Below are 21,888 nucleotides of genomic sequence, written 5' to 3'. Positions count from 1 at the left end.
ATTCAATTAATTCAGTTCAGTTATTTGAGCACCCCTACAAATTTGTAACATATTTCTCCATATTGGTCCAATTAGCGGTAGGGGTGTTCAGTCGGTTAACCGACCCGAAATAATATTAACTGAATTAACCGACCTTTTAAAATTTTTAACCGTTAATCGAACCGAAATTTTTTCTGTTAATTTGGTCGGTTAACCGAATTAACCGAAAATGATATGTTTTTTATTTTTGGTTAAAAATTAACCGAATTACCCGAATTAACCGAATTGAATCACTACATAATTAAAAACATTACATAAGTCTTGAAATTAACACATAATTGAAATATAAGTCTTTAATATTCTCCATTTGTATCCATTTTTTCTCTTCAAAAGATCTCCGTTTGCATTAAACCTACAAAAAAAACATGTGCCTATTTATATTTTATTTTTATTTTTATTTTTTAAAATTTTTTTATTTTTATTTTTATTTATTAAATTATTTGTAATTTTTATGATTGGGTTGGGTTGGGTAATTGGGTTGGATTAGATACTTGGGTTTGGATTGGGTTTAGGTGAATAGTGAGCCTATTTATGTATTATAATTTTATTTATTAATTTTCTCGATTAAACTGAAAAAATTCGGTTAACTGACCGATTTCGAACCGAATTAACCGTTAACCGAAAAATCAAAAAATAATTAACCGACAACCGAAAGAAAAAATTCGGTTAACCGACCGATTAACCAAATTTAGTCTGTTAACCGAATTTTTTCGGTTTTACCTGAATTTTGCACACCCCTACCTAGCGGGCAAACAACTTAAAACAAAAGCTTTCACTTCCATTAAATTTTACATTATTTTCTAGTTATTTTATATTTCAATTTTTTTTATATTTATAATAACTCATCATAATAATTATTAAATATTTAAATGAATCGTAACTCAATTCATATATTTATTGTAATTCATATATCCATTAAATGAATAGTAACTCAATTCATCATAATAATTATTAAATAGATAATTCATCATAATAATTTTCAATTCATATATTTACTGTAATTTTAAATAATAAAAAATATTTTATTTTTTAATAATTATTTAAAAAACTACATTAAAAATAAATAAGGACAATCATTTGTTCAAGTTAATCCTAGACATAATTTTTCAAAAAAAATTTATTTATTAGCAAGATTTTTTTAATATTTTACCACTTCAACATGAGATACACATAGTGTCGCTACCTATTTGTTTCCTTAATCACATCAACACTTAAAAATAAAAATAGATAAATATTTTAACAAAAAGACTCGTTTGATTTTTTTTATCTAAAATTTAAAGATTAATTTACTCATTTTAAATAGAGTACAATAAAATTCAACTCCTAGTTCAAAAGTATCCATGGAACTTTTACCAACATTCAAATATGAGAAATAAGATCAGCATATGCCAGTTTTATCACTTCCCAAAGTCAGATTTAAAACATGATCTTACAAAATAATCCAAAACCCTGTTGCATAAAGGGGAGTTAGGATGACAATATTTACCAACTCTGATCAGATCACAACCCTGTTGCTAAGACACCTCCACTCTACTAAAAGGAACCATCAAAAGGAAGACACATTAACTGAATATCTGAAACATAAGCCTGTGTCCTCAAACTTCAATGTCAATGTCGATGTAAAAGCCATCTCAAAAAGGGTACCCTCTCCCAAAACCAACTGTTCCGCTATAAAACTTAATTTAAAGAATACTTGTAATATACGATGCCACGTGCAAAAACTATAGAAACAAATTGAGCATTTTTACCATTATATCATACATACAGGGAAAGAGACCCGTCCCCAAGACCATGAAATATGAATGACACGAGAAAAGAGTCATTTCGTCTCAAGCTTTGATTAACTATCCAAGTTATAGGCACAGCAGCATAGATATACAAGTCATGAAGCTGGAAATGAGTAAAAGAAAATATTGAGAAACTCAAATAAGATTCGAATTACATAAATGTATTCTCAAGCACATAGAATAGAACAGTCAACATCATATAAAGCATATGCCTAACATAATACCATGTAGTTTCGACAGATAGGCAACAAACAAATTACATAGTTAAACCAAGATCTGGGTGGTTAAGAAATAAGCAACTGAATCAGACAGGGCTTAGCAATTGATAAAGTTGGGGCTTGGGTTCAGAGTTCATGCCGATAATGATCACCAGAGGAATGAAGCCATAGTGCGTTACCACTTTGGCTTTCTTCATAGCCCATGTGCTCCACTCTTTCAAGCACTGCGTAGTTGATTTCTCATCCGAGCCCTTAGACCCCTTCCCTCCTTTACCTTTAGTCTTTAATGAAACTCTAGATGCCATTAAAAATAGTTGTTTATTTTTTCTCAACCCTTCACAGATTTGTTAGGATAAACCTGTTACATTATAAGAAGAAAGAAGCAATTAATTAAGTAATTTTAGAAAATATTAACCACACAAAGGCTGTGAAAAAGTAAATATTATCTAGAAATGTTGAATAACAATTATTTTATACTCCTTGTAGGTTGTTCTCCACCAGACTATTCAAAACTCAGCACTGATTATATCAGCATCTCAAAAAAAAAAATCAACTGAAGATCGCATTGTGTAAGTTACTGTCACTCATGATAGAAAACAACAGTTAAATATATGAATCCATTGAATCTCAATTAAAGCTGAATTATTTGAAACAAAATATATAACTAAAGTTCACTCATGATTAATAATAAACAAGTTTCCCCATATAAACCCAGAAAAAGGCACATTAAACAATAAGTTTAAGATCAATCCTAAACATCCGAAACGCAAAACATTCATAAAACCCTAAAGGGAATATAAAGGTAAATTTTACATCAAGCTCATTGATAAAAAATATAAAACTAAAAAACAAATGTAATTAAACGATTGAAATCTTGTCCAAGATAACTTCACCAGATTTCCATTTTCGTTATTTGCAAATTTAATTTATAGCTAATTTCATCTCAAATTTAAAAAAAAAAAGAAACAAAGAATCGAAAGAGGCAACAACACTTAGAAGCACTATGGAAGCCTTGCAAATGAGCGAAAAGTGATAGGAGGAGCTAATCTCGGATTATTAAAAATTGGAAAATCCTAATAAAAAGAAAAAAGATCAACGGCAAAAAGCGCGTTCAACGCTTACCTCTACAACGGATAATTGAACTGAAAAAATTGAAAACAGTGAAATTCTACCTCTAATAACTCAGGAAGACTGTCTTAAATCTGGAGGATTCGTGAGAAGAAACGGTCTTGAGAAGAAGGAAGGGTGGCGGAGGGGAACAAGGGTTTTAAAAAGGCAGGGACTAAAACTTCTTAGGGTTCGGTTGCACTATTACTTTATTAACCTCCTAAATTCAGAACTTAAAGTAGCTTTTGATATGTTTTTCATTTTATCATTCCATGATTGATGTTATTCTAAGAACGTTATTTGATTAAAATTATTGTACAGTTTCATAAAAATAAATAAATAATTTAATTATCTTTGGTTTATTAATTTGTTTTAGGAATGTAATGATAATTTATAATTTTATTCATATGTATTTAATATTTTATAGTATTTTTATTATAATAAATCTTTGAATTAAATATTTAATAATAATATTTTAACTGATAATTTTTAAAATTATTATTTAAATTTTTAATTTTAATTGAATTCAAAGTATTTCAAATTTATCTTCATGTATTTTTTAAATATAACAATGCATGTATAAAACTTGTTTTAGAATGAATACTATAATAAAATTAAATTTTTAATTAATATACCTAAAGGGAAAGAGGTGAAAACAATAGAAAATAAATATAATATTTAAACAATATACATTGTAGATTATTAAAGATGGATATCGAAAAAATTGAGAAAAAAAACTTTCGAAGAATCAATTGAAATAACAAGAGAGTTAGTAGTAGAAAAGAGATAATAGCTTTTTATTTACGTTTTGTTGGGGATTGACCTGAATAAACAATGAAATAAAAAAAAGGTAGAGAATATCTAATACAAATTTTATGTAGAAAACTCCTCCAACGAGGATAAAAACCATGGGCAAAGGAGGTTTCGACTTTTCACTAAATGAGTAAACAAACGAGAGTACAATATGGAGAAAATAAACCTAAATGTACTAAGAATACAAACTTAAACCCCGAAAACAAAACTCTATTTCTCATATATTTCTTTCAAAATGGGTACAAAATTCTCTCAATAGTTATCATGAAAACTCTCACCAAAACTCATCCGCGACTAAATCTTTTACCCCCAAAAGAAAAGCCCTATAGTACTACATCTTTTACTTGCCTTTCGAAACAAGGATACAAGGCCCCTTTAAATAGGCTAAGTTTAAAGGGCTAAAATTACTAAAATATCTCTGAAGTAATTAGAGTTTGATTGGAAGAAGAAGTTCTGCTCGGCTGTCAAAATGCGACTATATTACTTGAGGAATACGTCATGTCGTTGTGACGTCCCATGCATGCTCGTCACAACGTTGCCTTCTCCATCAATTGGAGAACTCATTGAGTCATCACGATGTCCTAACGTCCCTCGTCATGACGTCGCCCCTCGCCATGACTTTGGCATCCACGTCGTGGAGTCGTGCCTATTTTGCCTTTGTCTTCGTTAAGTGCTTGCAAACTGTCCGATAAATGAGAGGCACACCCCACAAATCTCCACCTTGACTCGTATTTACCATACATTCTTCTCCAGGCCCCGTTACGGGCCAAACTCGATCTTTTTAGAATGTCAACCAAGCCTAAACCGTTCTTGAACTTGGAAATAGAAAGACTCCTAATCTTCAAAGCAATATTGTATAATGCAACCAAGGCCAGTGATACACGAACGAAAGTGTGCTTCACTGTAACACCCCTAACCCGTATTTGTTGTTGGATTAAGATTATGAGATATTCCAATAGCTAACAAGATGATAATACATTATCACAATCCAAAATACTTATTTGATCATCAAAAATTAATAATCATTCATTATTCATAGCATAAATACTAAAATGAGACTTAAATCGAGCATTTGGAACCCTAAAATCAATTTAGAAACGAATAAGGACTAATCTGAAACAAAACAAAAAAATGGCAAAAACTAAAATCAAGAGTCACACGGCCGTGTGGCCAAATCGTGTAAGAAAATTAGTCAATTTTGACAATAATTAAGCTTTATACTTTACATGTTAAGGGCATTTTTTTTAATTCCCAAAATTTGTCATTTTGTAAAAGGTGAGAGCTAAATTTATTAAATTTGTTAGAATTTGAACTAAAATGATAAATTTTGTAAACATTGAAGGCTAAATTTGATATTAGACAAATAAAAAAAGATCACAATGGTTGTAATGTTCGATGAAAAAAATATTTGATTTCGTATAGTTTAATGACCAAAATAGAAAGAAAAATATTAGTGGCCAAAATAAAACATGGCAATACTTTAGTGGCCATTTATGTACTTTACCTATATTTTAAAGGGAAATACCAAATTTTGTCATGTGACACAACCTTGGCCTGCTATGTGGCGAAGTTCACAAATGAGCTGACATGGAAATTGATTTTTTGAAGGCTTAATTGATTGTTTATATTCAATTAAGGGCTTATTTGGGTGTAGTTTTTTATTGAGAACTCGAACTCAAATGATTATTAAATTATTATACAAATGATTTTTTATATGTGAAGCTTATTATTTACTATCATAAAACATTAGCTCGAATTAAAAGTGATTTGAAATGATTAAGGTTTATTGAGTTTTAGTTATTAAATAAAGTATAGGACAAATATGTATAGTTACTCTAGTAACTATTTTCTAATTAATAGGTTGATTAGATATTAAGGTTAATACGTAAAAGTTATACATTAGAAATATGGTCCAAAATTATATATTCATAACTTCCGAACATCCTATAGTCCACTTTCTCTAAAATACTTTGTATGTTACTTTGAATGATCAAATCACAAAAGATTTCAAGATATTGATGATTTAGGTACAATTTCGTATCTAATTTTATTCTTAATGATCTAATATGAAAGATCTTGATTTAGTTTTGGCTTAGTGGTATTTTTGGCCCTCGAAATTTGTAAAAAAAAAAATCAACTAATTCCCTTTAAACTTTTTGTACCCAATTGAGCTCCTGAATTAACAGATTTGGCCAAATAGGCCATTTAACTAACGTTGACCATTATAATGCTGATGTGGCCATTAACGATGCTGATGTGACACTCCATGTCAATGATAGTTGCTGATGTGGCACGCCATGTCAACAAAAAAATTGTTTTTCTTTTAAATTAAAAGGAATATTTAAAATTTTTTACTAGAATGAACTTGGACAAATGGTTGTCTAGGTTCATTCGTTTCAAAGCTTAATTTTTTAAAATAATTTAAAAAAATATTAGCTTTTTAAAAAATTGTAAAACATTATTAAAATTTATAGAAATATTTTTAAAAATTCAAAAAATAAAAAAAAATTAAAAATTAATAAAAAAAGTTAAAAGTTAAAGTCTAGAATAAATTCGGATTTATTCAAGACGATTTTTCTCAATTATATAAAGTTTAAAAAATATTTAAAATTAATTTATTTAAAAAATTGATGTATAACAATGTTTTAATTCTTTTGGTGCATTTTATGATGTATAAAAAATATTTTAGAAAATAAATTTTAATTTTAGTAATTGTTTGTTTATGTATAAAGTTTTTTTTTCGAATGAAAGACCAGGATTTGTTATTAAAAGAAGAAAAATGATAACACAATGGAAATGATCTGGCACGACCCCACCGAGCCCAAAACCAGAAATGAAACATAGAACCAAAACAAGCAATTAAAAAATAAACTACCTAGCCCAGCCAAATAGGAAAAGTAAAACCGGCTTTATCCCCTCATCATTTCAAAATCGGACGGTTTCATTTCCTAGAAGTTTCCTTTTCCAAACCCGATTTTGCAGATATCCAAAAAAACACAAGAAAAGAGTTCTCATCCTTTCTTTCCTTTCACCGGGGCTGGAAAACTTGCTTCCGATCCTCCTCAATCCGGCTCTCACACCCGTTCAGCTTTCATCGTCCTCATCGCATAACTCGGGACAACATCTTCCAGGTAAAAGCCTTCACCAGATCTCAGACTCTCCTTTGCTAAAAAATAGGCTAACTGATTTTCAAAATAACTTGCATGTTTAAGCCGAATAAAAGTAAAACTGTTCATCTTCTGTTAGCTGTTTCGAATATAGGCGCTTATATTAGATCTATCGTGTATAACTTGTTGCTTCCGTTAACCCCATTTCTAAGCCCATTTGTATTGCCCATGAACACGAGAAGGCCTCAGCTGCAAAAACCGTTCCAACCTCTACATGCAGAATCGATCGAGATACCAAAACTGTACCCAAAGCACTCCTAGCAACGATTCCCGATCCCAATCTAGAATGCAATTCATCAAAGGCCGCGTCAAAGTTTATTTTAATTCTCGCCCCTACAGGAGGTTCCCATTTTCTTTCCTCACCTTGTCTGGTTACTTCCCTTACCTCTTCAATCTCCAATTCTTTTATGTAACAAAATATAGAAGTGGCAATCGCCCTACCTGTTTTACTAATTTTTTCGTGCACCTTCTTGTTTCTATCTGGCTACGGGCTTCATAGTGTAACACAAAATACTCGATTTTGGGTAATCGAACATTCTCTAAAGACCCAGGTATACCATTCAAAAAATCCCTGGTCAAAATTTGACATAATTCCATGAAACCCTAATAACATCCAAACTTAAATTGTAACAGGGCAACCACGAAAGACATGGTCTAAATTTTCAACAGCATTACCACATCTTGGGCATATCAGACTTGAAACAAGTCGCTTAAAATGCAAATTTTTTAAAGTACGAATATAATTCTTCTAAATTTGCCATATTGAAATTTTAATTTTAGTCGAAGCTTTAGGCCCCGTAGCTTTCTATAGAAATCTCTAGCATTGGTCTATATCTCATTAAAAGTAGGGGTAGAAATACCAGTTTTTAGGTGCTTCGTACAGAAAAGTCCCCTAAAGGCTCGCCTCTCCACACCATCACATCCTCATGAGGAATACTAGCCAAAGGAATGCTTAGTATTCTACCTACATCAATACTCGAAAAGGTATCCAAAATAGGCTCCCTCTTCCTTTCTTTATTTTCAACCCCATTGCTTAATTTATAATCATCTGAACCTGGAATCCATGCATGATTAATAATTGAAATCCCATCTCTCGTACCCACTCTCCATCCGGTCCCATCACACAACAACTTCTTCACTGACCAGATACTTCTCCAAGTATATGACACCCCATGTCTTAAGCTAGCAATGAAAAAATCAGATCGAGGGTAACATTTGGCTTTCAAAACTCGAGCAATTAAAGAATTGAGATAATTAATAAGTCTCCATCCTTGTTTGTCTAAGAGAGCCACATTAAATTTCTTAAAACTTCTGAAACCCAAACCCCTTCCTTTTTCAAATCATACATTCTTCCCCATTCACACTAGTGAATACCCCTACGTCCATGACCCTTTTGCCATAAAAATCCTGCCACAATAATTTCCATTTCCCCACATAAAAATTTTGGCAATAAGAAACGGGCCATAGAATACACCGGTATGGCTTGAAGTATTGACTTTATAAATATCTCCTTGCCCCATTGTGAGAGAAATCTCGTACTCCACCCATCAATTTTCCTTTTCATCCGATCCTTCAAAACCTAAAACGAAGCCTTTTTATTTCTACCCACCACATTAGGAAGGCCTAGGTATCTCTCTAGGTTATTTGAGCATCGAACTCCCAATTCCGTTGATAGTTGCACCCTAACCATATCAGAAGTATTTGCACTATAAAAAATTGTAGATTTTCCAAAATTCACACATTGTCCCGAACATACTTCATTCCAAAATCCGTTTAATGACATGTACATCCCTCTTTGAAGTCTCTCCAAAAAGAACGCAATCATCTGCAAAGAGTAGATGTGAAATTTGAGGCCCACTCCTACTCACATTTGCTCCTTTTGTCAAGCCCTCTTTAACCGCAAGCCTCATTAGAGAAGACGACGCATTATAAATTAGAAATAAAAAAGGACTTAAAGGGTCCCATTGTCGTAGTCCTCTAAAAGGCCGAAAGAACTCTCCCATGATTTGATTAATACTAACATAATAGGAGATCGTTGAGACACACTTCATCATAATATCCACCCAGACTTGTGCAAAACCCATTTGTTCTATCATTGCCCTTAGAAACCCCACTCAACTCGATCACACGCCTTGCTCATGTCCAATTTTAAAGCCATAAAACCTTTACGTCCGATTCTTTTTTTCCTGAAAGTATGCAAATCTCATATGCAAGTAATACATTATCTGAAATTAGATGTCCTAGCACAAACGCACTTTGAGCACTATCAATGCAAACATCAAAAGTCTTTTAAAGTCGATTAGCCACCATTTTTGCAATTATTTTATATAAAACATTACATAAGCTGATAGGTCTAAAAATCGTCATATTAGTGGGGTGAGAGATTTTTGGTATGAGAACAATGTTTGTAACATTCACAGGGTCAAGTTCCTTACCATAATTTAAAACACCCAAACAATAGAGACTTACATCACGTCCCACAATAAGCCAATATCTCTAATAGAATAATGCCGCAAAGCCATCCAAAACTGGTGCCTTAGTTGGACCCATATCCCTTAAGGCCACATAGACTTCCTCCTTTTTGTATGTCCCTGTTAACATCATATTCAAGTCATCAGTAATATATCTCCTTACCTTGGACAAAATATGAGTTAACTCACCCACCCCCTTTGCTACAAATAAATTTTCAAAAAAAACCCTTGCGATTTTTGCCATCTTCGTACCCTCCTTAGTTCCCTTTCCATCTCCATACTTCAAACATTTAAACATATTATTTTTCATGCGATGCGAAGCATAATTATGGAAAAATTCGTGTTTCTATCCCCTAACTTTAACCAATTAACTCTCGCTCTTTATTCCCAGAAAGCTTCATCCTTATCAATCTCCTAGTTCAAATGAACTCTTGTGTCAATAAGTTTTGCCAAATTCCCATCATCCCGATTTGAGACCAATAATTGCTCCAATTTCCTGGTCAAAAACATTTTCAAATTGTGCCATTTCTCTTTTATCCGTCTTACCCAACTCTCCAGTTCTACTCGAAGACTCTTTAGCTTAGCAAATATATCCCCTTTACTTAATTCCCAATTTTTTTTATTTCTCATTCGAAAGACTCTTCCATTGTCCACTAAGCTTCGAAGCGAAATTTTTTATTACCCCTCACATTTCCTTGCATATCCGTATGAACTAAAAGAGGGCAATGATCAGAGAAAGAATAGGGTATGTGATAAATAATGGCATTCAGAAATCTACCCAACCAACCATCGTTTGCCACACCTTTATCCAATCGTTCCCGAATATTTTTTTTGGTAAATTCCGTCTCTCCCAAGTAAACCATGTCCCAGAATAACCCACATACAATAAACGACACTCCTCCAAAACTTCCTGAAACGTCTCTATTCTCTGTTCGTCCCTTGGAATACCCCCACTTTCTCAAAAGAAAACATAATTTCATTAAAATCCCAGCATACAAACCATGGAAGATCTTAATAATTCCCCAAATTCTTAAAAACATTTCACAAATCGCTCACATTCCTAATAAATGGGGTTTCATAAAAACCTATAAATTTTTAATCCCCCTCTTCATCATTCCCTTTTACCATCACATCTAGATGGTTCATAGAGAAACTATGTAAAGTGATAATTAGGTCCTCCTTCCATGCTAAACAGAGGCTTCCACGAGAACCATCAGCCCCCACATCAATCCTATTAACAAAACCACATCGCCTCCTCACTACTTCCATTCTTCTACCATCCAGTTTTATCTCCATAAAGAAGACCAATTGGGGATTAGACGTCTTCAACGTATGTCAAAGTCTTCTAACAGCCCGTAGGCTCCCCAGCTCACAGACATTCCAACTCAGGAGTTTCATTGCGACCGATCGGCTTGCCCCTTGGCAGCCGTCGATAAATAATGAGGTTTAACTACCATCATTCCTTCCATTCCTTTCCTAGAGTCATCTATTCCCGATCCGCTTCGAGAACTTTCTTCCCCTCGTAGCCGTTTCTTCCCTTCACTCCCTCAAAAGGACACTCCTCAGAATCATGTTCCATTTCTATTTGACCCGACCCACCATTTGATTCTCCTTCCAAATTTACCCCAACATAGGATTAACCTTATCTGACATTACTCCTCTACACCCTCTTCCTCCTTTTATCCATATACTGTTTATTGCTAGAGCCCTCTTTGATTGAGCACGTATTGACAAATCTCATATCATTTCCACAACATCAGTCTATGTCTCCATCTTTATTTGGCAGAAAGAATCACTGTGACCCAGACATCCACAATAAAAGTAAAACATGATTAACCGTTCATACTTGAAATTGACATATGAACAAATACCCGACGAGAACATGAGCCTCTTCTTTCTTTTTAGCGATCGTTGAACATCAAACAATACATAAACTCGTATATAATTGTTGAAAACCCTTTCCAAAATTTTTGTATCATACTACATAAACCCCCTCACAAAATCTCCTAATTATCTTGCTACTCGTTCAGAAAAGAATCCTGAGGGCATATCATGGACATGCACCCAGAAACAAACAGATAATAATGGGACTTTTAGTGGAACCTCCCCCTCTACCATACAATGCAACACCAAAAGATTATTGAAAGTCCATGGCGATCCACTTTGCACTCTTTCCAAATCCATTTTATGAAAAAATCAGAACAAAAACTATTTTTCTCCCAAATCTGATATCTGTACTCGCTTAATGGGATGCCACAAGTTTTCCATTGTACTTCTCATTGCCGGGAAATGAATTACACTTTCCGTGAAAAAACACCCAACCAAACACAAATTATAAACCTCCTTTGTCGAATCTGGATCGCTACTAACTGCTAAGATCTCATCTTCATCATCTTCCAACGTAAGATTAGCCAAGTCATTCTCTATGCTTCTACCGCCCTTTCCATACTACCATCCAAAACAAGCGCACTAAAAACCTTAGAAACCAAAACTTGCTAGAAAAGCAGACAAATACGTGCTAGCACAATAGACTTTTAAATTCTAAAAAATATTAATTTACAAAGTGAATACTCGTTATTCTTAGTAGTACCTACAATTTATAAAGTTTTTTTTAAATGTACAAATACATCCAATTATTTAAACCTTTTAGGCTACACATGTAAGAAAATAATTGATACACCTTTTAGTCTACACATATAATAAGATAATTGATACACATTTTTTAATTGGACATATTCATACATTTAAAAAATAAATTTACACGTACAATTAATAAAATTAAAATTATTTTTATTTATTTATTTTCTAAAGTATATATTTTTAATTTTTTACATCCAAAAGGTACCAATAGAATTAAAGCATTGATACATATCAAGTTATTAAAGAAAACTACTTTTAAATGTCTTTTTAAATTTATATAATTTAGAAAAATAATTTGAATAAATCTTGACAAATGATTGTCGTGATTCAATGTGAATCTGGACTTAACTTTTAAATGATATTTATAAATTATTATTTTTGAAATTTTTGAAATTTGTTTAATATTATTATATATTTTAATAATGTTTTATAAATTTATAAATTTTTTTAAAATTTTAAATATTTATATTTTTAATTTTTTTAAAAAATTAAGCTTTGAAACGAATAAAACTAGACAATCAATCATATATCCAAGTTCGTTCTAGTAAAAAAATTAAATGTTTATTTTTTTAAAAAAATAATTTATTTTATTTTTCTGACGAGGTAACTGATGTGACAGTGTCACATCAGCAATTGTTGTTGATATGGAGCACCACATCATTGTTGCTAAGAGAAATTATTTTATGGACCATTCCCACCACATCATATATGGTCTTATCCAATTATTTTATGCCACATCAACCACTTTTTCCAACTCAAATTTAAAAGATTAAAAAATTTCCAAGTCAGATTTTATTTCTTCAAGGTTTTTTTTAAGGTTAGTTTTAATTTCTCCTAATTTTTTTTCCGTCAAATTAAATTTCTTGAAGATTCTTTTCCTTATTTTTTCTTTTCTCTCACCGTGTCTTCACTATTAGAAGAAAAAGATTTACAGCACGTTTGGTTCGCTGTAATGGAATAGAGACGTAATGGAATAGAGGCGTAATAGCAAATCAATTGTTTGGTTGAATGTAATGAAATAGATGCGTAATAGTATTCTTGTGTTTGGTTGAATGGAATGGAGGTGTAATAGCATAAGGGAAAAAACTAAAATGACTAGAATACCCTTAGCAGAAATTTGTTTAGGTAAATAATTATTGTTATTGTTATTAAATTTTAATAAGATTATTAATATCAATAATAAATAATTTAATCATATTTTAACATAATTATTATTAGATATATTTTAATTAAAATATAATTTAATAAAATTCTTAATAATCAATATTCTTATATGAATTTCATATAATAATATATGATACTATAAAATATAATTTAATATAATTATTATTAAATATATTTTAATTAAAATATATGATTTAATAAAATTCTTAATAATAAATATTCTTATATGAATTTACTAAAATCATAATATATGATACAATAAAATATAATATGAAATAATTATTATTAAATATATTTTAATTAAAGTATATGATTTAATAAAATTTAAAATAATTATTACTAATAAATTTTCTTATATGAATTTGTATAATTTAAAATAATTATTACTAATAAATTTTCTTATATGAATTTGTATAATTTAAAATAATTATTACTAATAAATTTTCTTATATGAATTTATATAATTTTATAAAATTCTTAATAATAAATATTCTTATATGAATTTACTAAAATCATAATATAACTTGAAAATTATATTCTGCATAAACATAATTAACTTATATTAACAAAAGGTTAGATGAAAATGAAATTCTATATAATAATCCATATGTTATATTGTTTTACAACATCGAAAAGTTTGAACATTGATTTTTAATGGTCAGAAAGAAATCTTTTGACCCATTCCAATCGCGCATCAGAAGGTAAACTAAAGAAAACGAGCATTTAAGTAGGATGAGCTGGAATTTTACTCAAAGCTCGATACCGCTCATTGACAGTTAAACCTTCAATTTCCCATAAGGTTGAATATAAATTTGTAGCTTTCTCTTGGATGATCTGGAATTCTTCTGACTTCTGCTGAACGACCACATCGAAGGCAATACTCCTACTGATTTGTTCGCCAATGGCCCGCATGTTTTCGGCCAATAAAGTGGCAGCCTCATTAAATGAAGAAGACATATTATCACGAGCATCAGATTTCTTCTTTTTCTTGTTTGAAGATGAGGAATCCCCTTGGTCTCTATCTCGTCGCGGCTCCGTAGCAGAAACATCTATGTCATCCAAAGAGATGTCAGCTTCGCAATCATAGAATGAGTTTCTTTCTTCATTCATATCTGTAGAAGCATTTATTTCTTTAAGAACATCAGCAGCTGTTAGAGCATCTTTCCTAGTCGCTCGATCTCTTGCGTATATGGCAGTAAGCTGGTCGTAGTAAGGGAAAGTACGATGTCTGAATTGAGCGGCTTCTTTGTGACTCTAAAAAAATGAGAAAATCATATTAGTTATAAGTTTGGTAAAAATAAGATAATAAAGACTTTAAATAATCTTACCCTTAAATAGGAGTCCCAAACTGTATCTTCAGCAACAATGAGCTGCCTATGCTCGTCCCAACCAAAATCGCTATTGTTTTGGCCATTAAGCATGTCGCAGATGATTGACCACTTCCTTTTTAGTAACCTAATCATTGATTCAATATTAGGTTTCGTCTTCAACATTGCATTTGGTAAAGCCTTTTGTAGCATTCTTTCCAACTCGTTTAAATAACCGGCTTTGAACCTGGTATCAACATTAAATGTTCTAACATTGTGCAAGTCCACCATGCAGGAAACCAATGCTGCATATTCTTCTGGAACCCATTTTCTTTTGGTTCCTCGAGAAGCTTGAGAAGAAGAATTTGATTCTAGAACACCTGAAATAATTATCTTAAGAAAAAAACCAAATTATATTAATTACTATTAATGTCATGAATCAGAAGGTGAACACTTTATAAAATTATAATTAAGTTCAATATAATGAATCAAAAGCTTAATACTAAATTTAAAATTATAACACATGCTGAATGAAAAAAATTAAATTATAATTCAACAAGTTTAGTACAATACAAAAATCAATTCAAACACCACCAAAGTTTCACAAACTAGATACATAAAATAACATAAACAAATTAACTGAAACTCATTTTGTCCCTAAACCTAACTAATTTCTAGATACTTGCCATTCATTGAACATTTGGTTGGCTAGTTCCATCCTCCAAGTAGCTCAAACATCCGATGGATGGATATTTGCGATATTCGGTTCATCGTCATTCACCACATTACTAGGTAATCCTTCTCCCACCTTCGCTTTAATAGGATCAATACTCATATGGGTTCGAATAAAATTATGGAGCAAACAACGTGCAATAATAATTCTATTGTGCACCCTTACAGGATAGAATGATGGACTCCTAAGTATTCTCCATCTAAGTTTTAATAACCCAAAGCATCTTTCAATAATATTACGTGCTGAGGCATGTTTCATATTAAAAAACTCTTGCGGAGAACTTTGCTGACAACCCTAACGCCACTCGTTCAAATGATATCGTTGTCCTCTAAATGGTGCAAGAAATCTCTTACAATTTGTGTATCCAGCATCAACTAGATAATAACAATCTATAAAATAATTTTTTTAAATGATTAATTCAGCACAAAAAGTTTGATCTTAGTGAATAATTCAAAGTCCTCTAACTATCCACTTTACCATGAGGAACTTTTAGTCTATGTCTTCTACTAATGGCATCTCGAAGAACCCGTTCATCAGCAACAGAACCTTCCCAACCAAGAAGAACATAAACAAATTGCATATCAAGTGTACAAACACCTAGCATATTTGTTGCTATGTCACTTTTTCGCGTTCGATATATATGTTTATCAACTGTTGGAACCCTAATCTTGATGTGGGTTCCATCAAGAGCACCTAAGCAATTCTATATCACATGATATAAATCCTTGAGTTAGAATACTAATTTAAATCTAAATCAACTAAATGTTGTATAAGCTATATATAAAACTCAGTCCAATACCTTAAACCATTTCCACCTTGTGTCAGAAGAATTAGTTGTAATTGGCTCCGCCTTTTTAAATAACACATCTTGTAAGCGCAAGACATCATTTAAAACACTACGAAATGCTCTGCTAACAGTTTCCCCAGACCTTCTAAAATGATGCTTGATAACTCAATTTTTCAAGTGATGGGAGATGATATGTAAAATCATTGCCACTTGCTCATCAACAAGCATGTTTCTTGACGATTTCAATCCCCCTAATGATTCTAACATCTCACATAGTTTAAAAAAGGCAGTTCTATTCATCCTAACTTGTTCAATACAGGTCTCGTCACTAGCATATACAAGCATTTTCACATAATCCCGTTTTGCATAAAAATCTAAGGTATATGACCTAATCCTTGGTCTATAAGTATGTAGGCTAAGGCTGGCACCCATTATAAATAAGAACCAAATCGCAATTCTACAAATTTTCAACCATATTGTCAATGCAATACCAATTCTTTTACGCCTCACACTTTGTGCAATTAAAGGCAGACGTGCCATTACTGCAACATATTAAAATTAAAACACAATATCAAAGAATTGAAGTTGCAATTACACATTATCAAATAAAAATAAACAATACAACTTTAGAACACACGAAGCAAAAAAGTATCTATTAAATGATATCGTTGTAACTTTAATTTCATTTCTTTACATTTCTTTATCAATCACCCAAACAATAAAGAAAGAAAAAATATTTAAATACATTTTAAATATATTAAAATTTAAAGGTATATGTATAATTGACCTAAAATTAATTGTTGGTATTTGTGAGATTATAACTAAACTCATTATAATTTAAAATTATAAAGCATGTTCAAAGTTTGAACATTGATTAGTTTATTTATTGATGATTAGTTTAATTAAGGTGACCAAATTTTAAAACAAATAAAATAAAGAATGAGGATTTGGTTTAATAATGAAATTGAAGTTTTAAAACTTTTATAACATTTTAAATTTAAATTTCATTTCGTATAAATATATATAACTGTTTTTTGTAAATTTAATCTCATTTACATCCACAAATAATTATTAAAATGTAGTATTGTATTTGCAATTATGATTGTGAAAGAAACAATAATTACACTTTTTTCGATATTATAATGAATTCGAATTAAACAAAAAAAATTTTAATATTATAATCAAGTTTAAATATTAACGTTAGCATTTTAATCGGTTAAAGTATCTAGGCTAATATTGATGTACCAAATTATATTAAAAATTAAAATATAAAGAATTAATCTTAAATTTGAACATTATATAAGCATCGAAATTGAAATATGATTGTTTTTACATAATTTAAAAACAGAGAGCTTATTAACTAAAAAAATCCTTGTAAAATAATTCAATAATTATTTGAGTCTTTAATAGAAAACAATATAATTAACCCTTAATCGAATTAAAATAATAGCTCAAGTAACTCGTTTATAGCATTTGATTTCAAAATCTAAATCATAACAAAACTATATCCTACTATACTTGCAATTTCCAGTTTCATCTTCTACTCACTAACAAATCAAGAATAATTTCCAACAGACTATCAAAACAATTTCCAGAACAAATCAAGAACAACATCAAAACAAATGTTACAATTTCCAGTTTCATCTTCTACTCACTAACAACGAGATGCTAATATCTGAATTGAAAAAACAACACTATCAACAATTTCCATTGTAAACTCTTTCAAAAAACAGCAGACTATCAAAAAACTATCTGAATTGAAAACAGCAGACAGTTTCCATTGCTCACTGTATCAATACAGACTCTGATTTTAGTAGACATTGTGCACAAGACACAATTTTATCAAATTTATTTTACAAGTTAAACCTGAAGTTAAACATCAATACATACTTGCCCTTATGCCTTAAAACTCTTTGGATTACATAACAAAGGAAAAGAAACAGCAATACAAACATGCAATCGGGGAAAACTAACCTTTCAATACAGACTTGCAATACAGAATATTTTAGCACAATGTATCAATACAGACTCTGATTTTAAAATTTAGCTGAGTATGAACCAAAGTTTGTTAGACTGAGCAAAATAGATAATAAAATTTAGGTTTCCAATGCTACCTTAAGAAAAATGAAAATTGCGAACACAAACAGATAATCAAGACATAAAGCAAAGAAAAACACATTAAAGGAAAAATAATACAACATAACGAATAATATACTATTAAAAAATATCATCTCAAAACAAAAGGAAAATCAGAGTGAAATCACACGTAAATGAAGAAACAATCAAGAGATAGAAAAATTATATCTAACAACAACTATTCAAGGGGAGCAAATGATATCAATAGATGTCTCGCTCACGAATATGATTCCTCAGTTCATATCAGAAATCTTAGTGCTTGCATTGCCAAATATATGGACCTTATGGTACTAATAATCCTTACATACAAAGCATCCCTATTGCACTATATTCATCATTTCAGCAAAGCCAACTGACAGATCAAATTCCATTTAAGTTCTAATAAAGGCAATCATTGAAAATAGCACTTAACATGGAAGTAAAGATGAAATAGAGCAGCTTCAAATAGATCTCAAGCTTAAAACAGTTCAAGATCGGTTCAGCTTGATTGCAACCCTAGTTTGTGGTTAGTGTTACATGAAGCAGGCTCATTATTAAAGTATCTAGTAATCACCTGTTGAAATTATTTTATGTAAATGGATTGATGCTAACTAGTTGGCATTTTTAAATCAGGAGGGTAATGAATCCTAACAATGTATGCTAAACTTGATTTTTTTTGGATAAATTTTACTTTTTTTATTTATCCAAAGGAAACAACAAAAGCTGCTACAGCAATACAAACATGCAATCGGGGAAAACTAACCTTTCAATCGAACATGAATACAAATATTGAAAATACCTATGGAAAACTATCTTGTAATGAGCAAATCGGGGAAGAGTGCGATGAAGAAGTGTTGGAACAAAGAACCTGTAATGAGAAAAGGGAAATCGATTAAGTGAACATTGCAATAATCGATGAAGAAGAACCTGTAATAATCGATAAAGAAAAGGAAGAGTGCGATGAAACGAAACCATATATATATACATATATCATGATCAACAACCAAACAAATAATGAAAAAAAATCATAACCAGTAAGAAACGAAATGCCGATTTACCAAGAACTGAAACAATCGTACCAAAAACCCGCATTTATAAAAAAAATTGCAACAATACCCATTAAAATTGCATGCAGGGAGGAAAGAAATAGAGTTTACTCACAGGCGGAGATTACTCACTTGCCGCTTCAAAGCGTCTGGAGATCTGAGACCGTCGAATCGGCGAAAGATGCAAACATGAAAGTCGAGAGCGGCTGGAGGTTTGGTTCGCTGGCGCTTTCTGTTGATGTTGGGAGGGAGAGGGTAGGGTGGAGATCGATTTCGCCAAGGGGAGGGTAAAACAGAAACCGATTACCTAATCTTTGCTTTTGCAAGGGATTAGAAATCGGCGTTGAAGTAAAGAAAATACCGAATCCGTCCGCAACGTAATAGGCCTGTATTAGGGCAATACAGCGAACCAAACAACATATTGAGTGGGGCCATCGAATCGGGGTGTAATGGCTAATCCATTACACCCAACCAAACATGGTGTTAAGGTTTTCGTAATTTTTCCAATTTTTTCTATCTTCATCGTCTCCTCACTATTAGGAAAAAAGGATTTAGGGCTTCATTTTTTCTCAATATCAGCAATGGAAGGATTACAGGCTGAGCAAAAAAATAGAGGGATTACAGGACCTGGTTTGTTCCTATTTTCGTTCATAACAATTTTTATTTATTTATTGGAATTTAAGTAAAATTGTGAAGAGCAACCCTTTTGAAATTTTGGTCAATATATATGCAATGGGGAGTGACTAGCTTCTTGTGTCACAGGGCTAGACCTTTCGTCTCACAATCCGTGCGGCCTTAGGCGATCCGTTTGCTCCAAACTCGCCTAAGTCAGCCTTTACGCCCAAAAGTGAGGATTCTTTAGAACTCTTCCAAGGCACCAATTTGTATAGTGGAAGCGATTGTGCCAAAAGAAGTTACAAGTGAACAACAGAAAGCCAAAGAAAGAATGTATATAAAGTGTTTGAGTAAATGCCCAAAGAATTCTATTACTCTTAAGAATTCAGCTTACAATGGATGAGTACAAATGAGGGGAGGCTCTCTATTTATAGTTGAGCTCCCCCAAAACCGACGGTCAAGATACATTTACATCAACAGACGAGATTCACCATATCCTTTGATTTTGGGGATTTACAAGATTTGTCATATCTAATCTAATCTTTACAAGATATGATTCTCTCTATCTTCTAAGATTAGTTACTAAAATTAGCCTAAGTTGCCATGTCTTCATTATTGGGCCAACCAGACTTCAATCTGACAGACTTCTCTAATAGGTCTCTGAATCGGGACAGTTCTCGTGGGTTAAATGCTCCCCATCTAATCGATAGACCTCCATGGGGTGCTTCTTGTGCCATGGTCACGAGCTTTACACTTTGGCCCGTGACACTTGTATCTCAAATCTTTTCTCTTTGTCAATGGGGGTTTTGCATTTTATATAGCGGGTTGATTATCATTCTGAGTTTTTGCCATTTGATAAAAGAGAGATTGAAAGATAAGTGAACAATAAGAATAGGGGATAACAATGAACAAAGAAAGGGAGAATAAGGGTTTTCCTTTTTCTTTCCCTTTGTTATTGTTGTTGTTGAGAGCTTGGGGGTGGGTTTTCTTTTCTTTTTACTGGAAACATATGTTGGTATTGATTTGTCTAAATTTTAGAATTTACAATTGTTGTTTTTGTTAATTATCACTAAAGCCGGAGAGAAATCTAACTTTCAAGTTTTCAACAGGAAAAAGAAAAAATACTGTCATTTTACTTGAATTTGTTTTATTTAGGAATTGAGCATTTGAATCATGTGATTGAAACTTTAGTCTCTGTTTGGTTGATTAAAAAGTGAAAAAACAGGAAGAAAATGTAAGGTAACAAGAAATTTTTATAATTTTGTCTCTTAACACCTCTTTGAATGTTATCCCCAAAATGTAATTGTATAGTCAATGATGAGCTTTTATTTAATGCTATCCCCAAAAGAGACTTAATCTCATGGAATGTGATGATCTCTGGCTATAGCAGGAATGGGTATTCAAAAAAAGCTCAAAGTTTAATTGTTGAAAGAAAATGGGGAGATGCTACTACCAACTTTACTAGTGGCATTTTCTCACTAAAATTTAATTGTTAAAAAAATTGTCATTTTTTTACATTATAAATGCATTCTAATTACATCATTCATGCTCGTTATTGATTTGAGTAATTTGAAATTATAGACCCTTGTATAGAGGATTTGAAGTTGTTGGAGTCAAGGGAAAAAGAAGTGGTTCATGATTGATATCACCTTATGCTGCTCTATGCACCCAAGTTTTTGAATTAAAACAATCACTTTGTTGGTTAGGGGTTGAAAGTCCATGAATGTAATTATTGTGTGTTCTTTTAAGGTTTTTATTAGAAATAATTTGTGAAACTTGATGTTATCGTGACACGTTTGTAAATAATTTGAAATTAGAAGGATAGTTGGTCCCTAGTTTTTTGTTCAAGCAATTGATGTTCTATCACTTGAAGATATTT

General features: G+C 31.6%; 1 protein-coding gene and 1 long non-coding RNA gene across 3 annotated transcripts; one reads left to right on the top strand and one right to left on the bottom strand.

The window, feature by feature from the left end:
- Positions 1 to 1,938: 1,938 nt before the first annotated feature.
- On the bottom strand, positions 1,939 to 2,402 carry LOC107918276 (mitochondrial import receptor subunit TOM7-1). Its single transcript, XM_016847798.2, has one exon. It carries the CDS (start codon positions 2,347 to 2,349, stop codon positions 2,131 to 2,133), a length of 219 nt encoding a protein of 72 aa, XP_016703287.2. The 5' UTR covers positions 2,350 to 2,402; the 3' UTR covers positions 1,939 to 2,130.
- A 4,302-nt stretch (positions 2,403 to 6,704) lies between these two features.
- On the top strand, positions 6,705 to 21,844 carry LOC107918461 (uncharacterized). Of its 2 annotated transcripts, none has more exons than XR_001690104.2 (2): positions 6,705 to 7,095; positions 21,591 to 21,844. It is a non-coding gene; the product is annotated as an uncharacterized lncRNA (long non-coding RNA). The 2 variants fall into 2 exon arrangements; XR_005923285.1 differs by lacking the exon at positions 21,591 to 21,844 and adding an exon at positions 7,314 to 7,584.
- The last annotated feature ends 44 nt before the right edge of the window (positions 21,845 to 21,888 follow it).

Source organism: Gossypium hirsutum, chromosome D13, assembly GCF_007990345.1.
Source record: "Gossypium hirsutum isolate 1008001.06 chromosome D13, Gossypium_hirsutum_v2.1, whole genome shotgun sequence".
Taxonomy (NCBI): domain Eukaryota; kingdom Viridiplantae; phylum Streptophyta; class Magnoliopsida; order Malvales; family Malvaceae; genus Gossypium; species Gossypium hirsutum.
The sequence above is the reverse complement of the archived record's forward strand: the minus strand, read 5'-3'. Positions and strand labels throughout refer to the sequence as shown.

Bases quoted from the DNA above. Each gene is read 5' to 3' on its own strand.
- LOC107918276 (XM_016847798.2), bottom strand. From the start codon at position 2,349: ATGGCATCTAGAGTTTCATTAAAGACTAAAGGTAAAGGAGGGAAGGGG.